This window comes from Abramis brama (assembly GCF_963993115.1).
Source record: "Abramis brama genome assembly, chromosome: 18".
NCBI classification, from domain to species: Eukaryota; Metazoa; Chordata; class Actinopteri; order Cypriniformes; family Leuciscidae; genus Abramis; species Abramis brama.
The window spans coordinates 18,333,135-18,359,579 of NC_139980.1; the positions used below are offsets into that span (position 1 = coordinate 18,333,135).

Below are 26,445 nucleotides of genomic sequence, written 5' to 3' on the forward strand. Positions count from 1 at the left end.
TGTGTTTGCAGAAACACTTTTTAGACTTAGCTGGTTTTCTCTAGATTTTAAGGGTAGATGTTGGTGTCTGATGGGTTGAGTACAGAACACTATTAATGTGCAGAGGAATTTTGTACTGTATGTTATATATTGCATATTATGTTTGTACCTCAGATATTGTTGAAACAGAAATTGTTTGTGGTTCTGGTGCATGATCAGTTTGGGCTCTGGGTGGTTTGGAATATGAAGTGCAATATGGAGGGGTGTTTTGTAACAAACAGTTGGATCAGATTATGTGCTTTATTGTACATCGTTTCTGCATATGCTTTTGATATATATGCTGCAGTTCATTTGCTTCTCTTAACATCTGCTTCTTTTAAATTATTTTAACTTACTGTGTTGTCATCAGCATATTTTCAAATATTGGCACTTTTAGCCTTGGAAACACATGTATATACAGTATATACATACATTACAGTAGAATAGTATAGAATTATATAAGTAATTGACACACAATTATTAATTACATTGAGTTGTGATTTCAATCTTTGTTTAGATTATCATACTTTTTATATCATAATTATTATTTATATGATGGATTTTCTATCATAAAAATATAAAACAAATAAATTTTTAAGAGCATTGCAGAAATATTTGATAAGTTGTTGTTAGTCCAGATATACTTAAAGGGTTACACCGTGTCCTAACCAGACGCGATGCGATAAGATTCTAGCGACAAGCAATTTGTCTGTCCACACCAGAAGCAACGCGACTACGAGATGCGTCAAAATCAATCAAAACCCACAGCCAATCAGAACAGCGTGTGAGCGGGCTCTCGCGGCAAGTGCACTGCACCAGAGAATCTTGACGGCACTCACAAGAAAATGGATAATTACATAATCAAATTCACAAATATTACACCATTTAAACATTATTAAAAATAAATACTGAGTTACTAAAACAATATTTGTTAAAGAATGCACTTGTTTGGTCACAGTTTAAACGTTCTTGTTTGCATTTGTTTCATTTCAAGATCTGAGGTGAATTATATCCATTGTTGCTTTTACGGCTACAAAGCTGGAAGCACTAAATGATATTCAAAGTCACATTACACGCTTTTAACATTAAATAAAGCACATAAACAGTTCCTGAGATTATCATTGCCTCCCTTTGTGTTTGAAGTTCCTGCGTGACGTTGCAGAAAAATAGAAACCGTTTCTAAAATAGAATCGTCGCATGTCGCCGTCGTGGCTGGTTAGGACAAAAACTCTGATTAACATGGAAATGATACCTTTTATCGCATGTCGTGGCGTCGCTTGTTAGTTCACCCAAAAATGAAAATTCTGTCAGTAATTACTCACCTTCCCGTAAGACTTTTGTTCATGTTCGGAACACAAATCAAGATATTTTTTATTTAATCTGATAGCTGGATCACTCCTCCATAGGCTTCAATGGGATCGAAACTTGCCGGCCCAGAAAGTAAGTAAAGACCATGTTTAAAATAGTCCAAGTGACTACAGTGGCTCAACCATAAGTTTATCAAGCGACGAGAATACTTTTTGTGTGAAAAAAAACAAAAATAACGACTTTATTCAACTATTCATTTCCTTCTGTGTTTTTCTCCTGAGAGTTCATGTAGTGTAACAGCGCAGCGCTTCTGTGTTGTACGTCACACGCATCACACACATGACCAGCGTCGGCTAATAGTGAGCCTACGTGCTGACGTACAACACAGAAGCGTTGTGCTGTTACACTACGTGAACTCACTCAGAGGCACACACAGAAGAAAATGAACGAATGACGAAGTGTACCGCATCTCAGAGACCATAAATACACTAATGCCGAGTTCAGACTGCACGATTTTAGGCCCGATTTTGGCTCGCCGACAGGTTTTGAGAAATCGCCGACAAATGCCCGAAATCACAGGCAAATCGGTGCTCGTTCACGCGAGTGACAATCACGCAGTGTGAAAGAGCAAAGACGCGATCTGAGAGAATCGCTGATGAGTCGCCGACGCCTGTGAGATATTTGGCATGCTAAATATCTGGACCTGTCGGCGATTCAAAATCCTGCTGTGTGAAAAGTGTTCTGACTGAAAACTACATCGGCGATGACTGACAGCCAATGAGAGAGCAAGATACAGAGCAGCGGGGAGTTCGGGGAGGAGTTATAGACCAGAATATCAGTATTTTAATAGATATATTTACAAATATATCAAACAGAAACAAAGCACAAACATTTGCTTGACCAGCAGCAACAGCAGCACATTGCAAAATTATTTATTTACCCCTCTCTCTTTGCAGAACACACAGTCCTTGCTCCCCTTGTCTTCCCAGCCATTTCTTCATGCATAATGTTTTTCTTTTTCTCCTTTTCGCTGCAAATCAGTGCACAGACAATTTGGATCGCAAGCTTCTTGCAGGCTATAATTTTTAATAACAATTTCAGTCTCGCACGAGAACGCGAGGTCTACGCACGCGGGATTTTGCGCTATTTCCTTATCACTTCTCGCGTGTGTTTGGTTGCGAAACGTAGTTTGCGGACCAGACAGAAGTTGTCGGCGATTCTTCCTCCTGAAAGTCATGCAGTGTGAAACCTCCTGTCGCCGATGCATCGTGCAGTGTGAACACACCAGCAACTGAATGTTACCTCAGATAGTCACGCAGTGTGAAAAGAACAGTGACCCGACTACTTTGAAAATCGTGCAGTCTGAACTCGGCTTAAGGGCCCTATCTTGCACCCAGCGCAATTGACTTTGTACACCGACGCATGTATCATTCCTATTTTGCACCCGTGCACAGTGGACTTTTCCCTCCACAGACGCACATCGGTAGACTAGCAAATGAACTTGCGCTCCCGGGGGAGGTTCAGCGCAAAGAGGAGGCGTGTTCCGGCGCAAACGTTCCCTGATGCTATTTTACAGGTTTAGAAAACAATTCAGCCACTGACCAAAAAAAACCTAGTTTAAAGTCAGTAGCGCATGTTATTCATATGCTATTTTAAGGGCGCATGCTTGGCCATAATCAATGTAGCGTGTGCACAACGCGCATACTCTTTGATTCTCTCATCTACACAGAAGCAGCAGTTTTCATTTTTGCAAACCATACATTATTACAATAGATAGATAGATAGATAGATAGACAATTTATTATAAAAGCATACATCTAGCTTACACATTTACCCAAATTATCATACGCCTGTTTAACCGAAGTTAATTTGGGTGGGTTTCTCCATCCCCAATGTCACTTCTCTGTGTCTTCTCCCTGACGAGAACGTCGGTCTCTTCGGCTGTGAACCGTTCCTGGCGCACGCCTGGCAAATCCGCCGTTACAATAGCAATCCGCCATGTAAAAAGCGCGTCTGCTCTTAAGGGAATGTGAGATGTCGCTCTGATTGGTTTATTTCACGTTACGCCCAAACCACACCTGTGAATAATGAAGCTACTTCAGACCAACCCATTTTAGATTTGCGTTGGGCGAGTCATTTATCCCGCCGGTATAATAGCAACAGCGCCCAAGACCCGCCCACAAAGTTACTTGCGTTTTGCGCTTGATACTTGCGTTTCAGATCGTTAAAATAGGGCCCTATGTATTTTTGAGCAAATAAATGCAGTTTTGGTGAGCATAAGAGACTTTAAACATTGAAAACATTTTAACATTAAAAAATCTTAATTATTCTAACTTTTGCCCAGTAGAGTATACAGAAGCTGTAGCTGGAAATGTTTAAAATTGGACCATCCAAAGCAACCTCATAGCAAACCAGAATGTTTTAACAACTGTGTAGCAACTCCCTGGCAACCACCCAAAATCAACACCAACATCAAACAACATCTTGTCTGGGTTTTCCAGAGAGATTCACTGAGCCTGAGTGAGCAGCTGTCATTCACAGCTCTGCTTTTCAGTGACAGCATTCTTTGTGTTTTTTTTTTTTTTTTTTTTAAGGCATGACTGCTGGCGACAGCAGTGATGCGTATGTTTGTTTTAGGATTGTAGATTCTGCCACATGCAGGTGTGTTTCAGGAACTGGAGAGTTGCTGAGTTCATAATTTATCACTATGGTGCCCTTCCTGCAAGACACTTAACCCACATTGCCCCAGGGAGACTGCATCTATAGTGCGCTATGAGATGTTATGGGCAAAATACGTCACTAAACAACATTAGGTAAATTTAATTAAGACAGCTCAGTGCATGTACCTGTATATCAGGTTGTGTTTGCAACCCGGTTCCCTGAGAAGGGGAATGAGACTGGGGAACGGCATCAGCATGTCCGGTGTCTGAAGCATGTGCAAACAAATGCCAGTTATCATTGGCAGACTGGAGTCCATGATGTCACACACAGAGTGCCCGCAAGTACAAAAGGGTGCATTACACGTCATCAACTGAAAGATTTCTGAAAGAGCCATGAAACCCTAAAAGGCATTTTTTGAGATGTTAACAGATATGTATGGGTTGCACATCAATGAATACAACAATAGCACTAGTTGATCTGTTTATTATTAAGGGAAAGTGTTTCTTATTTTATTTTTTTTCTCAGCTATTTCATTCTTCTGGTTTAAAAAGCAAAGTTGAACCAAAATCACGAAAAGTGAGGTATATGCGTTAATTTAGAGTGGCGATTGGCTGCTGTGGCAAGAGAGGACATGTCTACCTCATCAGCTTTTCTCTGCATTATTCATAATAAATCAGTGTGGATCACAGGTCATATCTGGACTGGAGCATACTTCATTTTAACGGCCCTAGAGTAAGTAGGGGAGAACATCCCACACCCTGACTTGAGTAAAGGCCCTTCTCCAGGACTTACTTTAATGGATAAACTAAAATTCTACAATCACAAGGAGGTACACCAACGGTGATCCACCTCCACTCATCAATTTATAATAATGATCTTCTGAAGAGACCTATAGAAGCACCCCAACAAAGGGGAGCATACATACCTTCTTCAAGACCCAACAACAGTTGGGGAGGGAGGTAGACAAAACTGAGGGATTCTTTTGAATTGCCCATCATAGTTCAGTTCACCCTGCTTTACCCTAAAGGGTACTTGAGCATTCTACCAAAAGGAGCATGGAAGGTGCTAAAAACCACAGTAATTAGCACCTCAGGCTACAACCCTCGGTATTGCCACTCATCCAAGGGTGAGCACACATCCTTAGCCTTACTCAGGAAATGGAGGCAAATGAAAGCAGGACATAATGGAGTTTGCCCAGTAACTCTCATCATTTTTGTTTTTCATTTCCAGGTTCGTACAATCTTTTGAGAGTGAAATTCAAGCACTTTTCAAGGACTTCAAGTGCTTCACACAACTTTTTTTCTAGAGAAAGGACCCACTATAGACAATGCTTTACTCCAGCGCTTATTTTAGTATGCAAGGGATAACAAAAAGGGACACCCCACATGCTGTCTACTTCTACTTATCAGGTTCTTGAACATGGGTCATCCTAAAGAGGCCTATAAATCACCTATCCCAAAGGGGACCATACATCCTTACATCAAGACCCAACAGTAGTTGGGGAGGAAGGTAAACAAAGTAGAGGGAAACTATACTGCCATACGGTCACCGTGAGTTTGCCAAGTAAGACTACCCTACCAATAACTTTTCCCTAAAATGATAGGTGAATAACACTGATGTTGAAGCACCTCACCCTGGTTCTAAGCCTAAACTTGACATAAACTGTAAACTTGTACCTCAAATCTGATTGGTTGATTGGAAAGTTGTTCCAGGATCAACAAAGATGTTGATCCAGGAACATGTGGTACTTGGTGAAATCACGTTCACCACTGCCATACATAACTCTGTTCACCCTGCATCAACCTTAAAGGAGTAGTTCACTTTTAAAAAAACTTTTGCTGATAATTTACTCACCCCCATGTCATCCAAGATGTCCATGTCTTTCTTTCTTCAGTCGAAAAGAAATTAAGGTTTTTGATGAAAACATTCCAGGATTTTCCCCCATATAATGGACTTCAATGGGACCCAAACGGTTCAAGGTCCAAATGACAGTTTCAGTGCAGCTTCAAAGGGCTTTAAACGATACCAGACGATGAATAAGGGTCTTATCTAGCGAAACGATCTGTCATTTCAAAAATAAATAAAAATTAAGTTTTATAAGCACAAATGCTCGCCTTGCTCTGTTCTGTGATGCGTGTTCGTGACGTCACGTAATACGCAATTACGTTGAAAAGGTCACGCTTGAAAAAATTCTGTCCTGAAGAAAATGTTCTTTTAGGCTTTTTAATATTAAATCACCCAGGATACGCACACAAAATGGCCATTTTAAACGATAAACTGACACAAATACGTTTGAATATGTGTATATGGTCCTCCTTCCGCACATTTTTAAACACGTCAAACGTGACCTTTTCAACGTAATTGCGTATTACGTGACGTCACGAACGCGCATCACAGAACAGAGCAAGGCGAGCATTTGTGCTTATAAAACTTAAACTTTTTTATTTATTTTTGAAATGACAGATCGTTTCGCTAGATAAGACCCTTATTCATCGTCTGGTATCGTTTAAAGCCCTTTGAAGCTGCACTGAAACTGTCATTTGGACCTTGAACCGTTTGGGTCCCATTGAAGTCCATTATATGGGGGAAAATCCTGGAATGTTTTCATCAAAAACCTTAATTTCTTTTCGACTGAAGAAAGAAAGACATGGACATCTTGGATGACATGGGGGTGAGTAAATTATCAGCAAAAGTTTTTTTAAAAGTGAACTACTCCTTTAAGGGGGTATCTACAATTCTACTTTTGACCTTAACATAAGGGAGAATATAGCTCAACGCTGGAAAAAGATACTTCAGAATATCAGAGTGGATCAAGAGAGATGCCAGAGACAATCAGTCTCCAATCAGTCTCATTGCAATATGAATTAAGCGACAGAAAGAGCTGTTTCTGATTCTATTACACATTTCCTGAACCAACATGAAAGTTGCTTTGCAGATCTATCGAAAACAGCCCAAAAGGGAAAAGACTCCAGTCAGACTCCGCCCTAAGCCCGCCTCCAATTCCCACGATCAATTCTGCCCTGCTGCCTCGTAGGCCATGGGATCTGAATCACAAGGTGCTGACACTCAATTCTCATCCCTCAAGAGAGAGTCAAGCATAGGTTGAGCTTTCCACAGTGAATGCATCCAAATTATAGCATTCAGATTATTATCCCTTAAGAGAGAATCAAGTAATAACAGAGCCTCCTACCATGAATGCATCGCCCTCATTGCTACCCATTCCCTTGCGAGCCGAACACGTTCCGTGCAAAACGTTACATTCTCATCCCTTGGGAGAGAATAAAGCAAGGCAAGGACAGAGCATACCGTGAATGCAACAATGAGCGCACCCAGCTTTTATCTTGCATGCGCATACAAACAATTGGCTCCTGAAGACAAAAAAAGCTGATGACATGTTATTCAGGTGCCCTTTTGTACTCATGGGTACTCAGCTTGTGACTTCATTGACTGCCGTCTCCCAGTGATTATTGGATTTACACGTGCTTCAGACACCAGTCACGCTGATAGCGTCAACTCCATGATGCATCGTCTCGTTCCACTTCGTTCCAAGAACCTACATTCAATGTCCAGCTAATCTCTGTATGAATGTTTCCTCAAACAAATCATGATTCATCAGTAACCCTTGTACTAAAAGAATATATTTCAGTCATGACAACTCATATTCAATGGGAATAAAAATGACAATGTAATGTTTTGGTCTTGGCAGAATAGATCTGCTATGCTGCTGCTGCTGCTGTTGATAATTGCTGCTGCTGCAGAGCAAGTACAGAGACTTGCTACTGCTAATACATCCACAGACATGCTGCTGTGATCATGAAAAACATGATGTTGCTATGGCTATGCTGTGTGTTCCTGGGCCTGCCTTGCCAAATGTCTTAATGCTATTGGGCTATGCTATGTGTGCCTGGGCCTGTTTTTTTCAGAATGGCTTAATGCTATATGTTCCTAAGCCAATATGGCTCAAACTTGTGTGACTTGATCCTGACACTGTATGCAGCTGAATTTAGCACTAATGCACTCAGCGTAGAATATGAAAATATTGCCCTTGGAAAATATTGAAGGCGATGTGCGAAGCCTATTTCACTTTAATATGTTCTCATATCCGCAATGTTTAGTCACTGTATTCCCACAGCAAACTACAAAAACCACTTGCTGTTGCTGCTGTATAAACATGATAATGAAATTGCAGCTGCTTAAGTAATGCTTAGTAATGAACTCCTGCATCGAATGCAGAATTGTAAAACATGACACTTGTTTTAAAACTTGTGTATGGTTGCTCATTAGGAATTAGGCAGACCACGCAATAATGCAGCGATAAGGTGTAAAAGAACATTCTCTTATCTTAGACCTTGAATTTCAGAGGAATAATGGAAGTGCGCTGCAAACTCTTTCAGATAGCATGCTGCAAAATTTCTTACAGCAAACACAGAACTGAACTATTTAAAAGTTAAGCAGCAAGTTAATTTGCTGCACAATCAGTCCTATCAGCTGGAGCCATGTTATATGATGTCATTGTTTGCAGACTGCGTTAAGAACCCATCAGTCTATTCACTATTCACTTCACTATTCACTATTCACAAGACTATTCACTTAGGTGAGAAGTTCTCATTACGAATATAATATAATACTAATAATCCAAGCAACTATTAGTGAATGAGACCCATTGTTTGTTTGTTTTTTATCAAAATTGTTTATTTGTTCTTTGATTTACTTGATTTACTCAACTATGGTTTGTTTGCTTTGCTGTATGGACAGACAGTATTTGGGATAATGAAAATAATTGCTTTACTTTTACTTGTACTTCATTTAACACTTGCAAATAAAAATAGAACTATGAAATGTAAGTTATGCTTAGGCAAATCAATCACAATCACACACTGTAAAAAAAAAAAAAGTTGAGAAAACGTAAAAGTTTAAGGCAACCAGCTGCAGGACATTTTTGAGTTTTCTCAACTTACGTGTTTGAGTTATCTCAACTTTTCTCAACTTTTTTCATGTTAAATAGTTGAATAAACTTTAAAAACTGAATTTGTCATACAAATTTTTTACAGTGTAAACAGCCCAGGCAATTTGTTAAAGCACTTTATAGAGCAACATGGGCACATAAAATAGTAAAATTAGGAACTGTTCAGAAAGAGTAACTATATGAAGTTATTCATAATTGAGTACTTCTTTGAGTAACTTTCCCCAAATGCTAGCCCACAGCTCTGTGTGATATTAAGGATTGTGTTGGGACATTGTCCAGACAGGCATTTTCATTTGCTGTCACATTGATGATAAGAAGGACATCTGTTTAGGTGCCAGGCGACGTCGCTGAAAATGGAAAACAACATGAGGCTCAAGGTCCAGAGACACCAGCAAACTTTGTATTTCCCAAAATAGTTGCTCTGTGTCTCACCTTGGTGCCTATAAATCTTGCACACTCAGAAACCCATAAGCTGGGGTTCATATAGCTGCTGATGACACAGTAAAATACATTCATTTTTATTTTCTATGTGAACACGTTCTTAAAAAGGAAAAAGAATCAGTAACCATGTCAGTACCATTACCCGCATTTACTTGTGTTGCATCCAAAATGTTGTATGTTGTATCTTATGTTGTATCATTAATTGATTTTTTTTTTTAAATGCATTAATTAATTAGATAATTTGATAATAAACTAATATGTTAATAATGTAATTTATAATAATAACTTATATGTAATGTTTGCTGGTTTTTAGATTATTTTAAACAAATATCTCACCCAAAATGAACATTTTACCCATTTATTCTCTCTCATGTCTTTCCAAACATATATGATGTTCTTTATTCTGTAGGCCTATAACAGAAGTTTTAAAGAAAGTATTGGTCTCTTTTATAAAAGTAAGGGGAGTCAGGATGTCAAGCTCAAAAATGACAAAAAGCCACATATATTGGAATTGTTTCTCTTGTTTTACTTCTAACCTTGATATTCATGTGAAAGCTCTTTAGGGAAGGCCTCTTAAAACATTATCTGATCACGCTGGGGTATATTAGTATATGGGTCAATGACGTGACGCCTAAATTTTCTGTCCGATTGCATTTTTTCAGGCAAAAACGGGTTTAAATGCATAAAAAGATACTGCATATTTTAAGTACCTCTCCCATGTATGTACTCACTTTAACTCATCAAAAACCTTATTAAAACTTATTTAAAGTGTCAAAACATCATGTGGTGCGACCGTCCGGCCATAACTTCTGTTTTGAAAACGTCTTTGAAATTACTCTGAATTTATTCAAATTTATTTTCTGCACTATTTGGCATGATTTCCAAAATGTTTTGTAATCCTTTAAAAAAATTCAAAGCATTTGTATTTATATTTCCATCATAATATACAAACAAATTTTGTCCGATGATGTCCATTTTATGAAATATCATGTGGTGTGACCATCAAGGAACTACCATTTTAGGACTTTTATGTTGAAAACTATTCAAACACAGGACGTTACATCATATACCAATTTATTGACCCATGGAAGCAGCAAGCAGGTTTGTAATTCTCTCAAATTGGAAAAAAAATAAACCTCTGTAATGGTTGGTATGTAGTTGCCACATTTGGATGTCATGTGGTATGACCTAAAAAAAAAAGAATATTAAAGTTATTTTTACAAATATATATTTGTATTATAAATTTCATAGTGACCTTTTTTGGGGAAGCTAGCTTGTTTTGTTTAGGTGGCCAATTCTGTGCCTGTAAATTTTGAATGAATTTGAAAATATCATGTGGTGCGACCAAATATCATGTGGTGCGACCACTGCAGACTGTTTTCCATGATAGATATATGTCCTAGATTGGCAGTTTTATGCTTTTATATTCAATTGACAGTTTATATACAAAAAAATACTTTAATTTAGTATCATTTGGAATAGATTTTTATGCAATTTGGGATATTTTCTTCATATATTTCAAGTTTGTTTACTCTTTGTACAATATGAGAAAAATGCAACAACAAAAAATTAGAGCATGTAATTTCAGTTTAGTTATTATGCATTTATTAGTAGTGTATTTATTATTGCCTATTTATTTATTTAAAACTATTTGAATCTATTTTACCAGATGCCACTGCCAAGCGAAAAAATTCTGTTTTCTATGTGAACATATAGTAAACTGTAATTTATTCCTGTGATCAAAGCTAAATTTAATCTTCAGCATCTTTAATCCAGTCTTCAGTGTCACATGATCCTTCAGAAATCATTCTAATATGTAACCCTGGACCACAAAACCAGTCACATGGGTCAATTTTTTTTTAATTGAGATTTATACATCATATGAAAGCAGAAAAAATAAGCTTTCCATTGATGTATGGTTTGTTAAGATAGAACAATATTTGGCCGATACAACTGAAAATCTGGAATCTGAGGGTGCAAAAAAATCGAAACATTGAGAAAATCGCCTTTAAAGTTGTCCATTTATGTTTGCGATATTGCTATATTCACTCATCAAAAATAAATATTTTATATATTTATGGTAGGACATTTACAAAATATGAAACATGATCTTTATTTAATATCCTAATGATTTTTGGAATAAAAGAAATATCGATAATTTTGACCCATACAATGTATTGTTGGCTATTGCCACAAATATATCCTGTGCGACTTGTGACTGTTTTTGTGATCCAGGGTCACTAATGATTTGCTGCTCAAGAAACACTTCTGATTATTATCAATGTTCATATTTTTGTGGAAACGGTGATACATTTTATATGTCAGGATTATTTGATGAATAGAAAGTTCAAAAGAACAGCATTTATTTGAAATAGAATCTTTCGTAACATTATAGCCTAAATATCTTTACTGTCACTTTTTATCAACTGAATGTGTCCTTGATTAATAAAAGTATTAATTACTTAAAAAACTATTGACCCCAAATGTTACCTGTATACAATAATTTTATGAAATAATTTATATCTATAACATTATTATTTGTTAGAAAGAAATTCTAAGTCAAGTTAAAAGAAATGGTGCACTTGTGTTTGTGATGTGATTTTTATAAATAAAAAAAAGTTTATGTTCAGGAAATTTCTGTGAAATTTGTATGAAATCTGGTTTAAATCAATTTTTTTTTATAAAATGTATTGTTCATTGATCTCTTTAAATAGATTTTTAACTATATAAGGTCTTTGTGTCATTTGGAGCGACCACTTATCATGTGGTGCGACCAATAAAAGCAATCACTGTATTAAATGTAAAATAAAATATCTTATTTCTGTGGCTGAAATATGAATCACTGATACAGTATGCTTTAGTAAATGATATTTTTAAAACATTTATATCAGTTTTATGTGATTTAAAGGAAAAGTAAGTCTGTTAACTAGATTTAAGAAGGCAACTCAGAAATTATAGAACAAAAAACAAGATCATTATTTACAAAAACTCAAAAGAAATGCAAAACTTGGTTTCTAAACACTTCAATTACTAAGAACTTATAAAAAAAATGTTTAAGCATGTTAAGGAAATTAATTAATTTTAAGATAAATCATGGTCGCACCACATTACATTTTTTAAGGCTACGGACAATTCATCTAGATGAAAAAACACTAAAATCACTTAAATTAATTTTTTTAAATGAATTTAGGTGTACACAACATCCTTAATGTTTGAACAGTTGCAACAGGTATTTTTTTTTTTTTCGTATTTTAAAATTGACCTGTCGAAAATCCTTATACGTCATTGACCCATATAGTAGTTATGTGTCATTTAGCAGATGTTTTACATCCATAGTACTTCTGTTGAGGAATGGCAGTCCTGGAATAACCTGGTACCTTGCTGAAGGGCAACAGCAATCTGAACAACTTTCCAGTTCACTGGCCACACTAACCCTATATTAACCATTGACATTTAATAGACTTAAGTCTGTAGGCCGTAGCTCTTTCTTTTATGGTTTAGGTGCATGAAAGTAAAGCACCAACATAATGTTACGTTCTCTATTTCAGTAAATTCAGCCTAATTAATCAGCTAACAACTAGGGAATTAATGTCTATTATTACAGATAATTACAGAATCAAATCACAGCTTCTGTTTTATTACATTCTCGCACTGTACCATGTTCTCCATTCCTTTCCATACACGTTATACAAATATATATATGCCCACAGGACTTCATTGACTGCATTTCTGATGCTTTTGCCTGCATTAATTTTTTTTATTTTGATCATTAAACGCACAAGTAATTTTCTAAACTGTTCATTATGTATTGTAGCGCTTTTCATACATGTGCAGCAGAGTTTTTAATCTCTGGCCATTTCCTTCATGAGTTCTTAGTAATTCTCTAATATCTCCAAACTTGTGTGTGGGTTGCATTGTGTTGGCTGGGAGGAGTTAATTCATTAAAGAGCAGGAGGACACAAGGAGGCATACGTTACCTGGTTGGATGTTTTCTTTTATATATTTGGAGGTATAAAGTCTTGGCTGGTGTGTGTGGTGATACGATATAGGGTAGGAGGAGATTATATGACTGTCTTTTGGATTATGTTTGATTTATGTTGAATTTCAAAACACTTTCGCCTATGCTTTAATGGGTTAGTTCACCCCAAAAAAAAATATCTATAATTAATTACTCACCCTCATGTCATTCCAAACCTAACCTTTTGTTCACCTTCGGAACACAAATTATGATATTTTTAATGAAATCTGAGAGCTTTTTGTCACTCCATTGACAGCCTACGCAACTACCACTTTTAAGTACCAGAAAGGTATTAAAGACATCATTAAATGTGACTCCAGTGGTTTAACCTCAATTTTCTGAAGCGATGCGAGTGCTTTGTTTCCGCAAAAAAAGAAGAACATAATTTACCACTTTATTTACAAAATATTAAAGGTTGTATCAGCGATTTCAGGCCCAAACATAAATGATCACGCTCGTGCACGGCTGCCTATGACTGCTGCACGCGAAAACCTCACAACACCCTCCCCTGTCGGTGATTGGTTGAACACTATTTATTTTGGTTTTGAGTGGTGGTGAAACCAACTGTTTTTGTGTGCAGATCTCAGAGCCTAGGCTGCCTACAGAGACGCGTTTTTTTTGACGGCATGCTTATGGGGCGGGCAGCTAGCGGATCGTTAGGAAAGATTAGATGAATGTGATCATTTATGTTTGGGCCTGAAATCGCTGATACAACCTTTAATATCCAACTCGCGTTCAAGAGAGCACCATGACACATGCGTGTCGTGTTGATGCGAGGGCAGATGTTACTGCCTGAACGCGTGTTGGAGATAAAAATTTTGTACAAAGCACTCGCATCGCTTCATAAAATTGAGGTTTGAATTACTTTTATGATTTTCTACCTTTCTGAAAGTGGTAGGGCTGTCAATGGAGGGACCAAATGCTCTCAGATTTTATTAAAACGATCTTCATTTGTGTTCTGAAGATTAACAAAAGCCTTACGGGTTTGGAACGACATGAGGGTGAGTAATTAATGACAGAATTTTCATTTTTGGGTGAACTAACCCTTTAAATTGCATTTGTAAACCATTTAAAAGCTGATCTCCCTGAAAAGTTTGTTTGAGCATCCCAAACAGCCAACATAGCAAGACTGGTTCAATCAATTATGTTTATTTGGGAGTGGGATATGTTTGTCCTACCAATAGCAGTAAGTAAAAAATAAATAAAAAAATTTACAATTATGTTTGGTGATTTGAATTCCCCAGAAATTGCATACTTCACTTTTAAGGATAAAGGATTTAAGATCAAGCTTATTTTTCTTTTCATGTTCTTATGAAAGTAGTTGAGAATTCACACATTAGCTGCTGATGAGAGGATTGAGGATGAAGGGAATGCTATTGATGTTTGAGATGGCTTGGCAGTGAGGAAGTGTTAGAGGCTTCAAAAATGTCATCCGATTTCTCTTTCGCTCTCTACACACTTTCTCTCCTGTCCATATGGTTGTCTGGCATTTTCTGCTGACAGATAGTTGCTGTCCGTGGATCTGAACTGAGACTAGAAGCACTAAAAATATGTTTTCTGAGGCCTCAATGTAATGTGTCTTACGAGTCTTTCTCATGACAGGTTTTCTGGGTTAGGCCATCATACCATTTAAAGTCCAAGCAATAGTCTATTTGTATTGTTTCATGAAAATAATAAAAATTAGATGGCTGATAACATTAGTGAGTTACTTTTGACGTATCCAAACCATACTGTGTTATGTTTCTTTAGCACTTTTTGGGGAAATAGTTTACTGGATGCTTGCAGCATCTTAAATTTTGTGTTCATCTGCTTTCATTTGTGGCCTACAGGTTTGCACACTTGAAATTTCTCACATTTGGGTTCATGACAGTAAACCTGTTAATCTCAAATCATGTCTTTAAAGTTTTCCGAAAGTTCACTATTGATGGTTATTCCAGAGTGATCCTTCAATCTAATTTTGAGTAGGCTACATTAGTTTTTGGTTGTTCCCTCCATTTAGCTCGGGCTACCACTTGCAAACAGCGAGAGATATGCGCCCTCACCCCAGCGTGTCTCTGGACCCAGCAACCAACTTCAACCCTCCACAGTTTCGCTCCAGAAACCAGAGCTACATGCGTGCAGTCAGTACCTTCAGTCAGGCGAGCTGTGTCAGCCAGGTGAGTCTAACCACTCGAAACACCACACGGCACTGACACACAGGTACAAGCAAGGACAATCTACTTACAGTAAGTGGTTTCAAGCAGAGGGCTTTAGCTGTACTTCTTGTCTAAGATGTCCTGCTCTTTTCTCAGATTGTGTCTTGAGCTGATGTGCTGAAGAGTAAACTTCCTGTAGACTTTATATTATCTGTGATTGATTAAGAACTTTCCACTTGAAAACCAGCTTAAGGTGATGACTGGTTGACTAGTCATTAGCTGATTCCAAATTTAGACGTAGGTGATTTAGGTGGTTGAACAGCTGAACTACCAGCTGGGGTCGACTACAACCTGGTAGGTTATCTTGGTCTACCTGGTTGGGTTAGTAGACTACCTTTGCCAAGCTAGTGGCAGTACAGATTGGCCTGATTAAGAATGTTCCAAAACTATGTAGGTGGTTTAGGTTGTTAACCACTATAATTACCAGCTGGCCAGGAAGAGAATGACTTGGTAAGTCATCTTGTTCCACCCGATTAGAATTGGTAGGCTGCCTTGGGGAATGTGTTGAGTTGATTAACTATGTTCCAAAACTCAGCTTGATTTAGGTGGTTGAAACCCCCAAATTACCATTTGAAAGGGCCACTGAGACCCAGTATCTGGTCACCGTGGTTATAGCTTGTGGACCATCTTGACTAAGCTAGTAGGGAATAGGTTGAGCTGATTAACTATGTTCCAATACCCAGCTTGACTTAGATGAATGACCTGATCGTATGACCTCGTATGACCTGATTTTCCCAACAGAGTTTTGGAGATATTTGTTTTAGGACTTAATTTTTATCATATTTGGTTAGAGAGGGAATAAGGTCAATTTAAATGGTGAGGTTAGCTTTGCTAAATTCTTTTCATATAAGTAATTGTTAAAACAGAATTCCAGAAAGCTGAAGTCAAGGTCTGTTGGACTGTGGTGGTGTTAGTTCCTATGAGCTTTATGTAGGTAGCTATTTATAGGCTTTTATTGATGTAGTAGGTTACAATTGAGATGATTTATGGAGGCTTTATGAAACATGCTAACTCTCAAATATATATAATAAATATATATGTTTTTAATTAGGATAAAGTAATTGTTTAAACCAGTGATTGAAGAGTTACATAGAAGTTTAGAATCTGTATATCATTTAGCTAAATGTTGATTTGGTTTGATTTAGGAAAGTTATCCCTCTTATCCTCTTGCTCGGTTTATGAAAATCTTTGCATATCAAGCTTTCTTGCTGTCTGCTGCTGTTGACTGTTTGACTGTCATTTTCCCTCCGAAAGTTCATCAAACAATCTGCTTTTCTTTATTTACCTATTATGAGATGATATTCCAGCTTGAAATGTTTTCTCTTAACTTGTTGCTTTTTGACATAATTCTACTGAGACGTTCAAGGTCGGAAATTGCCAGTGGTATATTCCTCCTGCTAACACTCCTTCATATTTACTGTGCAAAGGGGAAGAATCAAAGTGAGAAAGAGAAAGGAAGAGGAAAAATTAAGGACTGCTATTCCTGTTTTTGTCTCTCAGGTGAGTGAGACTGAGGTCAATGGCCAGTTTGAGTCAGTTTGCGAGTCCGTTTTTAGCGAAGTAGAATCCCAGGCCGTGGAGGCCTTGGACCTGCCCGGCTCTTTCCGCACTCGAAGCCACAGTTACCTGCGTGCAATTCAGGCTGGGTATTCCCAAGATGACGACTGCTTGCCTTCAATGACATCTTCTACTGTCACTTCAACTCTCAGATCCACAACAGGTAACCGTATGCCTCAAATCCCACCTGAGAGAGAGAGAAAAGGCTTAGAGCACATACTCGCCATTCATTCAGCACATGCTGAACTACATTCTCTGGCATACCTACATATGTACAGTGGGATTCCCTTGTGCTTGAGAGATGACTGACTTGAATGTTGTTTCTGTCGGCTCATGTCTGTTGTGTGTGTGTGTTTGCTTTTCTGTGTCTGTGCTCCCCTAGTGTTGAAAGATGGTTGCCTGCAATTCCCTTTTGCACGAGTCATGCGTCCTTTTCTGGGCTTTTGATTGGTTGGGTCTGGTGGTATTGAGAGGCTAGACTGGGGGTCAGAGGGAAATAGGCAGCTGAATATGTAACATTTAACACTTCCGAAGACACATCTCTGCATGCTTTTAACTAGCACAGCTGTGCAGAGCATGCAATTCGCCACGGGGAAGTGTTTTCACGCAGAACAGAGCGTAAGGTTAAGGTTGGACAGGTTTTAGACATGTTCTTTATATTTTACAATTGCATTTTCTGTCTTCTATATTCTGCAAATGGATTAGTAGTTGAAATAAAATAAATGTTTCAGTTCAGTTTAGTTAACTTTGAAGGCTGTTTCATTCCTGAATGCACAAAGCAATGACTGTGAACTACATAAACAATTTAATGTGTTATTATGTGTTGCATAAAACATCTACATTAGTGAGTGGAAAGAAATTCACAATGCTTCAGAAGCGGGGGTCAAAGAGAAAAGTACTATAAAAGTAACTCAAATCAAAATAGTTTCATTAAAAACTAGTGTCTAATTAAAAAAGTCTGTCCTTCAATAAAAAATACAAAATAGAGCAATATGCACTTGTGTTAAGTTCTCCCAGAAAGAAATTTCACATTCTTACATGAACTAAATGCTAATTAGTGTTCAAGACATAATATTTAGATAAATTGAATCAGTTTATTAGGAGCCAAGCACCGAAGGTACTTAAGAATTATTATTGTTCCGCTCTGGAAGTCTATGGCAGCCCATAGAACCGATTACGGGAAAGTTATGACATTTGGCACACAGATAGAGGACAGTCTGAACTTTAACCCTCGTGTTATGTTGGAATTCTGTGCACTCCCCTTATGGTCCGGGTCAAATTGACCCGCATTGGATTCAATACAATTCCTCAAAAATCACACTATGAAAAACAACAAAGATTCAGGTTCAAACTGTAAACTTTTAATATCAACATTTGTCAAATATTCCAAAAAATATATATCTGAAGATATGATTTAATGAAAATGTTTTTTAACCATTTTTTAAAACTATTTAAAATTTGAATATACGTTATATTTATATATATATTTGCATATACATTTTTTTAATTATTATTTTTTTTGAACATCATAACTGAACAATTAATCAATTAATCTGAGCTAATTTTTCCTGCTGTCTATGTCGAAGTCTCAATATATTTCAGATATCTTGAATATATAAATGCAAGCTTATTTTACTATCTGTGTCTGTCAAAGATTTTCATTTGTAATTTGCAATTAACTCTGAACACCATGATTTAGCTTTTTCAAGTGTGTTTGGTTTGGGTTAGAGCACTTTTAGATACACTTACACTTTAGAACTGGAGTTGATGCCCTGACATACATAAAATAAATGTTTTTATTTTGTGTCTGTACAGTTGCTTTTGAATAGCTGCCTATGAGGGTCAAATTGACCTGCGAACATCACAAACGTAATAGTAATTTTGTTTGTATATGTCAAAAAAAAACACCAGCATGTTGAAACTTTGCATGCATGTTCATGATGATAAATGTGAAAAAGTCACAAAATATCCAAAAAAAAAAAAAAAAGGTTTAATATTATTTCAGGTAGCTTGAAAAAATAAATGATAGGTAATTTTTACCATCTGTGGCTGACCAAATATTTTTCTGTATTGAAATAAGTGTGGAAAACCTAATTTTTTAGCTTCATAAGGTAGTAAAAAAATAAAATAACAAAATATAACCAAGAAATGTTATTATATTGGGTCCGTACAGTTGCCTTAGAGCGTTAAAATATGCGGGTCAAATTGACCCGCGAACATCACGAAAGGAACAGTATTTTTGTTTGTATATGTCAAAAAACACCAGCATGTTGAAACTTTGCATGCATGTTCATGATGATAAATGAGAAAAAGTCACAAAATATCAAGAAAAAAAACATAGGTTAACCAGTATTTCCAACAACTAGAAAATCTAAACGGGTCAAATTGACCCGCAACATAACACAAGGGTTAACCACAGCAATTTTGGAGTCTCTAACTCAATCGCTGTAGAACCACCAACTGTCCAATGTGACCAAAGGACTAGAAACAAAATTCTTTTTTCCTCTGATTCTTGGCTCAAGATGGTTCGATTGAACATTTCTGCCATTTTAAATTTTCCAAATAACCTACTTTTTCAATCTCCTCCTAGGCCGTTGCTCTGATTTTCACCAAAAAATTAACCAGATCATTTTCAGACAATGCTTACAAAAGTTCAATTCAAGTTGATTTGTCAAACCGTTCTCGAACAATGCGCGAGCGAATTCGATGAAGAGCACGCCAAAATGGATGTGAGGCTTTATCTCCCTTACTTGGTTTGTGTTATGGAAACCATAACCTGCATGTACCTGCACAGTTTTGAAGCAGTGCCATCTAGTGGTCAGGAGATATGAAAAATTACTCTTTTTGCTTATAACTTCTGTACGGTTTGACCCAAAATCACAAACATTGGTTCAGCGTGCAGAGTCGAATGATAACAAATTTTCCCATATTTCCCATTTCCCATATATTTGGATTTTGTCATAAAATGCTATATTTTACGAATGCATTAGCATATCCTTACGAAACTCGGTATGTGTCTTTGGCCTGTGAACAAGCCCTGACGGTACTCAAAAAGTTTCAGGGCATGCGCCACCTTGTGATCAAAAGTTATAATGAAATTTCCAAAAATGCTAATAACTTTTGATGAAATTAGCCTAATGTAATGAAACTTAATAGTCTTAATAGATTATTTGGTTAATGCCAAGAATATAGATACAAATTTAGCTGTAGTAGGCCATTTTGATTTTCTTTGAAAACCTACTTTTTCTACTCCTCCGAGACTCCTACTTTGGTCCGATTTTCACCAAAATCGAATCGTATCATCTTCAGACCATGGCGGCAAAAGTAATGGATTTCATGTCGATAGACAAAACCCTTTTCGTATACCACATCAAAAACAATTATGACATGATGCAAAAATTACTCTTGAGGCTTTATCTCTGCAATGCTTTAGCATATTGGCACCAAACTTTGTTTGTGTCATTGTCACCTTACTCTGACCACACCACATCAATTTGGTCAAAGCGCCACCTATTGGTAAAAAGTGATAAACCATTAAATCATATTATTAGTGACTGTATTGATGATTTTTTCAGCCATTTTGCCTAAAAACATCTTAATATGTCTTTAATTGCTCATTGTTGCAGTTGGTCTGATGCTTCCAGTCATGATGGCATGACTTATTGTCCCTCCTTTGTGCTTGGCCCCTTAATTTCTGTTTGCAGCTATATTTAGATATAGTTATTTCTGTATACTAAACCAAACATGCAGTAAATCCTTCGTTTTATCGAAAATATTGATTTATTGTAAAATAAATATTTTAGAACAAAACTACTTATTAAAAATGTATTTTAATTATTTAAAGGGCTTGGATTGAATAATGACTGAATATTTGAGTCGAATATTTTTGCATCAAACTAAAAGTTTCATTGAAATGTGAGAAATTCTGTCGCAGAGGTGAAATGTTAGTGGTTTTTTAATGTGCTAATTGAATTAGCTATAGTATTATGATATATTAATCTCTCTGTGAATTCAAAAACTGGAGCTGAAAACAAATCCCATTATCCTAATCCAGTTTTACCATTAATCCTTACTAATGAGTAATTTTCCCCAACCAAAATGAGTTTAAGGAGTCCTGACAGAGCAGGTGTGGAGGTTTTGTGCAACACATACTTATCAGAAAGTGTGCATGTGTCACAGTTTATTTGTGCAAGCAGAATGCCCGTCTCTACACCCTCCCCAACAACCCTGATGTGTTTGGTGTACACATGGAGTAAAGCTATGAACCCTATTGAAATACCACAAACTGATGTCAAATATTGTGACAATAAAATACCTGTTTTTTTTTTGTTTTTGTTTTTTTCATTTGTTTACATTTTTAAAACCCAAATGCTAATTTGTTTTGTATGATTTGTTTGGTCACTCCAGTCAAACTTTGTTTCTTTCATTAAATGTGGGGTTCTTTGTGTTTATTCAAACTGGAGTTTGATTTGATTGGACCTTCACACTGTCAAAAACTCATACTGACCACACACTGAAGACTCTAAGGAGAAAGGAGAGCTCTCCAATCCCACCGTCTCACTCTGCTGAAGTGCTTTCACCACATATGGCTCTGTACGCAATCCCTGTCAGCTCACGTCAACCGGCTGTAGGACAAAACCATTTTCTCAAAAGGATTTCATCCAGTCCGTTTCACTCTGGAGGACTTCTTGTTCCAGCAGTCCTGTACTACTTTGGTTTTTACAAAAATAGCCATACTTTGTGTATGTGTTAGAAACTAAATTAGATGTTTTCTTCCCTTAAAGACTTTTAAAAGCTTAAATAATTGCTTAAGCTCTGGTATTGATGCTCTCTGGTTCTATAGTTAATAGAAAAAGCACTTCAAAAGCACTGACCTATCAGATAAATGTTATCAAGCAAACCCCATAGATTCACCAAGTAGATGAAGCTAAATTTAGTTGCGGCTAAAATCAATGGGAAATATTGAGTAAGGTGTTGGGTGCTCTGTGATTGTGGAAAGGGAGGGAGGGTGGCATGGCCCCTCGTTGGCCATCACAGGAAGGAGATCCAGGGGAAAAGAGCAGCTGGAGGGATGCCTGTCACAGGTATTATAATGTCAACACGCATACATCTTTCAATGGATATGTGTGTTTTTGCACTGCCTTCTCAACTAAATCAGGACTAGTCCTTTGAAAGACACATAACTAAAGGTCAGATTAGGGACAACCAGTGTTCAGTTGCCAAAGTAGCAATGCTTTTCCATGAAAGGCATTTCACAAATATTTTTTTGAATTATTTTATTTTATTTTAATATTTTTTAAATGCTGTTGATTGCCACAGAATTTTTGTTTTTGACTATAACAAAAAATGTCCTTACAGTAAGACATTCACTTACAATAAAAGTCTATGGGGCAAGACATTCTAAAAGGTTTTAAAAAAAAATTAATGTGAAGATTATATATTTTTTTAGCAATATTATCACACTAGACTCATGTTAACATCTAATGTTTACAGTAAATCTTGTGGTGATATTTTTGCAACAGTTTGTATTTATACTGGTCCAATGCTTTGCCCCAGAAGTTCATTGTAAGTATATTACTGTACGTGCAAATGCATGTTTTGAGGGATGGGTTGAAATTCTGTGGTAATCGACATCATGTTGCAGATGCTGTCACTACAGCTTAAATTGAACCCGGAACATTTCTGTTAAAGACTGAATGGGAAAAGCAATTAATTTTAAATTTACATTTTGCTGTATTTTTTATTTTATTTTTTACGACAGTGGATGGATAGGATTTCTTAGAATGTAAAAAAAAAATGGTTGGGTCACTTTTAACATTTTTCTCCATTTTTATACCAACCTTGGCATCCTTGAAGATCAAACATGGCCAGCAAAATGCGGTTGGAAGTAAGAGCTGGTGTGGAAGATTTCAGCTGTGATGGACAGTGGGATTGCAGCCTCTGCCTGGTGCAGCCCTCACAAAGACCTAACAATGTTATTGGATTGTACTTCTTCTTAATATCGCCCCTATAATCTCCACATGGTCCAATCAGCTCGATAGATGAGCTTTTAACATATTCAATAGGGTTCATATCTCCTTGCCTGAATGATTGCGTGATATTTTATTGCCTTTTCATCTTTTCTGTTGCACAAAACAAAAAACACTAAAATCCTCCACATTTGCCACAATGCTCTGTGATTTGTTAAATGGATAAAAGCTGGTTGATAGCATTGAAATATTGTTTTTTAATGGTTATGCTGTGAAGAGATGGAAAGGCTGAACAGATGAGATGTTCTGACGCGAGTGAGAAGGCAGTGTAAACACACATCTGAAGGCTAAATGTATGTGAGTAAAAAAATGAAAGGCCCTGACAACACCATGTGCTCGACTGCAATATATCATATTGAGTTTTTGGTTTTCAAATGAACACTTTCATTAAACCAGTGGCGATTCTAGCCTTTTGTCAGTACAGTACACTATCAAAAAAGTGTGCCAACAGTTTGGATATAAATGGATAGTCTCTCTCAAGCAGCATGCGCAATAAAGTGCTGCTTTGTTCGACAATAGAAGACATTTGAAAGAAAGATGTTTTGCTTCCTACAATGTATTGTAGGTAAATATCAACCTCATCCAGCACTCTTTTTGTTTTCTGTCTTATAAAATATCCCAGGGGTGTTAAATTCCTGGAGGGCAACTGTCCTGTTTACCTCCAACTCTAATTAAACACAGATGAACATTCTAATCAAGTAAAAAATATAAATCAGGATTACTAGAAACTTCCAGGTGTTTTGGAGCTACACTCTGCAGGACAGTGACCCTCCAGTTTGACACATGTGAAATATCCCATTTCTATTTCAGTGTGAGGAACCGCTGCAAACAATTCAGTGTGTGAGTGAACTGCCCGAATAAATCAGACTGAATCGTGAACAATTTTGCATACCTGTTTGTCCGATTAGATCAAAGTTTGATTCATTTGCAAATCTGGCATCGCTAGTTCTGATTCTAAACAGCTGATATAAAGCGCATGAAATGATGGCTGGAATATTATCAGAAAAAAAAAAGATTCTCATATTGAAATTCACCCAGGGCTGTCCTTAGGGTGGTGTAACCGCACTGGGCCCCGTGCTTGAGGGAGGCCCCGTGTGACGAAAGTACCAAGGGCGGCCCCGTTTCCGCTACCTCGCACTTGGCCCCGCCCCATGCTTAAGACGACCCTGTTACATCAGTCCCGGGAAAAAAAAGGTCTTGCAACACCCCTGCATTAAACCTAGGGCCAGATTTACTAAACAGGGCAAATTAGCGTGAGAGCGCAATTCCAAAACAGTGCCGATGGGAGTAGAAAGATCTGCGCTTGAGCTACTGATGATGTGCAAATTAAAGAACACAGACACAGTCAGTTCATTTCCATAATAACCAACGCAATCTACCAGGTATTGCCTGGTTTAAGATGTGCTTTTTTTGGGTGGTAAATAATGCCGCAAAACACCAGTACATTTACGAGCACAAACCTTAGTAAATCACCTTGTGTGATTAATTTAAATACTCTCCTCCCATAAATTTTGCGCCTGAAAGGGAAACGCCTACAAATGCATATGCAATAAGGTCAGCCGCAAAATTGACTGTGTCCATGCCTTTTCTTTAGTAAATCTAGAGTGTCTTTAGTAAATACGCAAAAGAGGGTTTGCGCTGACGCAAGCTGTTAGTAAATCTGGCCCCTAGTCTCAAACAGATATATTTACTTCCTTCCTGTGAAAACAAACTAGATTTTTGCATTAACAGCAAAACAGATTTCCAAAAACTTTTTCTGATGAAATCAAAATCTCATGTATAATATTTTTCTTGAGTCTTTCTTCATACTCCATGCTTGCGAAAGTTCCTGAATTTACAACCTATGCAGTTGAGAATGGTGTGTACAGGGCCTTTACTCACATACTGTTAATGAGACATAAAACAAGTGCTGACGTTAGATAAAGTGAGAGGCTTCGCCAAATTCCACAGCTGTTCATCCCTTTGAATTTCCCTATCTCTATATTCAAATTTGTCTTCCAGAGGGGTATGATGCAATGGAGGGCATCTCATTGCTAAATGAGGATATTGAGGACGATGATGGCGCCAGCTCCTCAGCATATCAAGAAATCGAGAGGTTTGAAAGAGAAAATGCTGGACGTAGTCAACACAGCACCAGTTCCACGGTCACGGCTATCTCTGTTCCACCGACCTCCTCGCACGGCTACCGAGTCCCATGTCCGCCCCCGTCTCAGCCTCCACCAGATCCTCCCGTCCCGCAGGCTATTCAGGCTTTCAAGGAGTCGGCAAATATGGTGGCTGCCTTCAACATGCAGTGGAAGGAGGAGATATCGGCAATGCGCTATGAGCTAGCGGAGCTGCGTAGGGACGTCTGCGGAGAGCTCAAGACTTTCAACAGCAACTTCTTTAATTTCACCCAGTGCTACAACATGTGGACGATGTGCCGGGAGGCTGCCACCGGCACCAGTTCCACTCAGTCGAGCGAGAGGGTGTCCGTTGGCGTCCAGACTGGTGCTAACGGTCTGGTGAGACAAAACACTGCAGACGCTTCAGTCATGTGTCAGCCCGAACCGGCTGCCTTCAATATTTTTGACCTGATGGAGCCTCCACGTATCGAGATCACAGAGGGAACTCCTGAAGGAACCTCGGCCACCAACAGCCCAACCAGCCCTGCCAGTCCTGATCGACCCAACACCGGCCCACCGTTGACCAAGCCACTGGGAAGATCCAAATTAGACACTGGGAAGAAGAAGAAGAACTGCAGTCGAGCAGACGGTCAAAGAAGTGCCAGCCTTGAACTCTGGTGCAGAAAGTACACTAGTGGACCAATGTCCTACTTATCTCTATCATTCTGATCATTTTCATCACTGGACCAAGCATTGACTTTGTTTCTGAATCAACCCTATACACCTGGGGGAAACCCTGCGCCCAGAGAAGAGCTTGTCGCTTTTCTCTTTGCAAAGATGCCGATACAGGAGAAAGTGCCGTTTTGGCGAAACGAGGATAGTGTAGCTATTCTAGATGGAAGCATTGGCTGTGCCAGATCATAAAATCAGTTTACATCACCACGGAAATGATTCATGAATGTTATTATCATTGTAGGGAATGTCACAATTTGTCTGACTGTCACTGTCAATGTTTTGTCCATGGCTAAAACAGTTCATGTGTGACAGTGGTGAATGATCTCACCACTCAATCTGACCAAAAGAGGTTATGAACATAGTTGAAGGATAAAGATGGATCTTTTCAATTTCTGAGTATAATAACATCTGT

At 37.7% G+C, this 26,445-nt stretch overlaps 1 protein-coding gene across 1 annotated transcript in view; it reads left to right on the top strand.

Moving 5' to 3' along the window:
• Nucleotides 1-26,222, top strand: part of dlgap2b (discs, large homolog-associated protein 2b) — a 100,259-nt gene extending 74,037 nt beyond the window's left edge. Inside the window, exons 4-6 of the mRNA XM_084090301.1 lie at nucleotides 15,412-15,568; nucleotides 17,108-17,327; nucleotides 25,195-26,222. Coding sequence (XP_083946427.1) covers nucleotides 15,412-15,568; nucleotides 17,108-17,327; nucleotides 25,195-26,027 — 1,210 coding nt within the window. The 3' untranslated portion in view covers nucleotides 26,028-26,222. The remainder of the gene's footprint in view (nucleotides 1-15,411; nucleotides 15,569-17,107; nucleotides 17,328-25,194) is intronic.
• The last annotated feature ends 223 nt before the right edge of the window (nucleotides 26,223-26,445 follow it).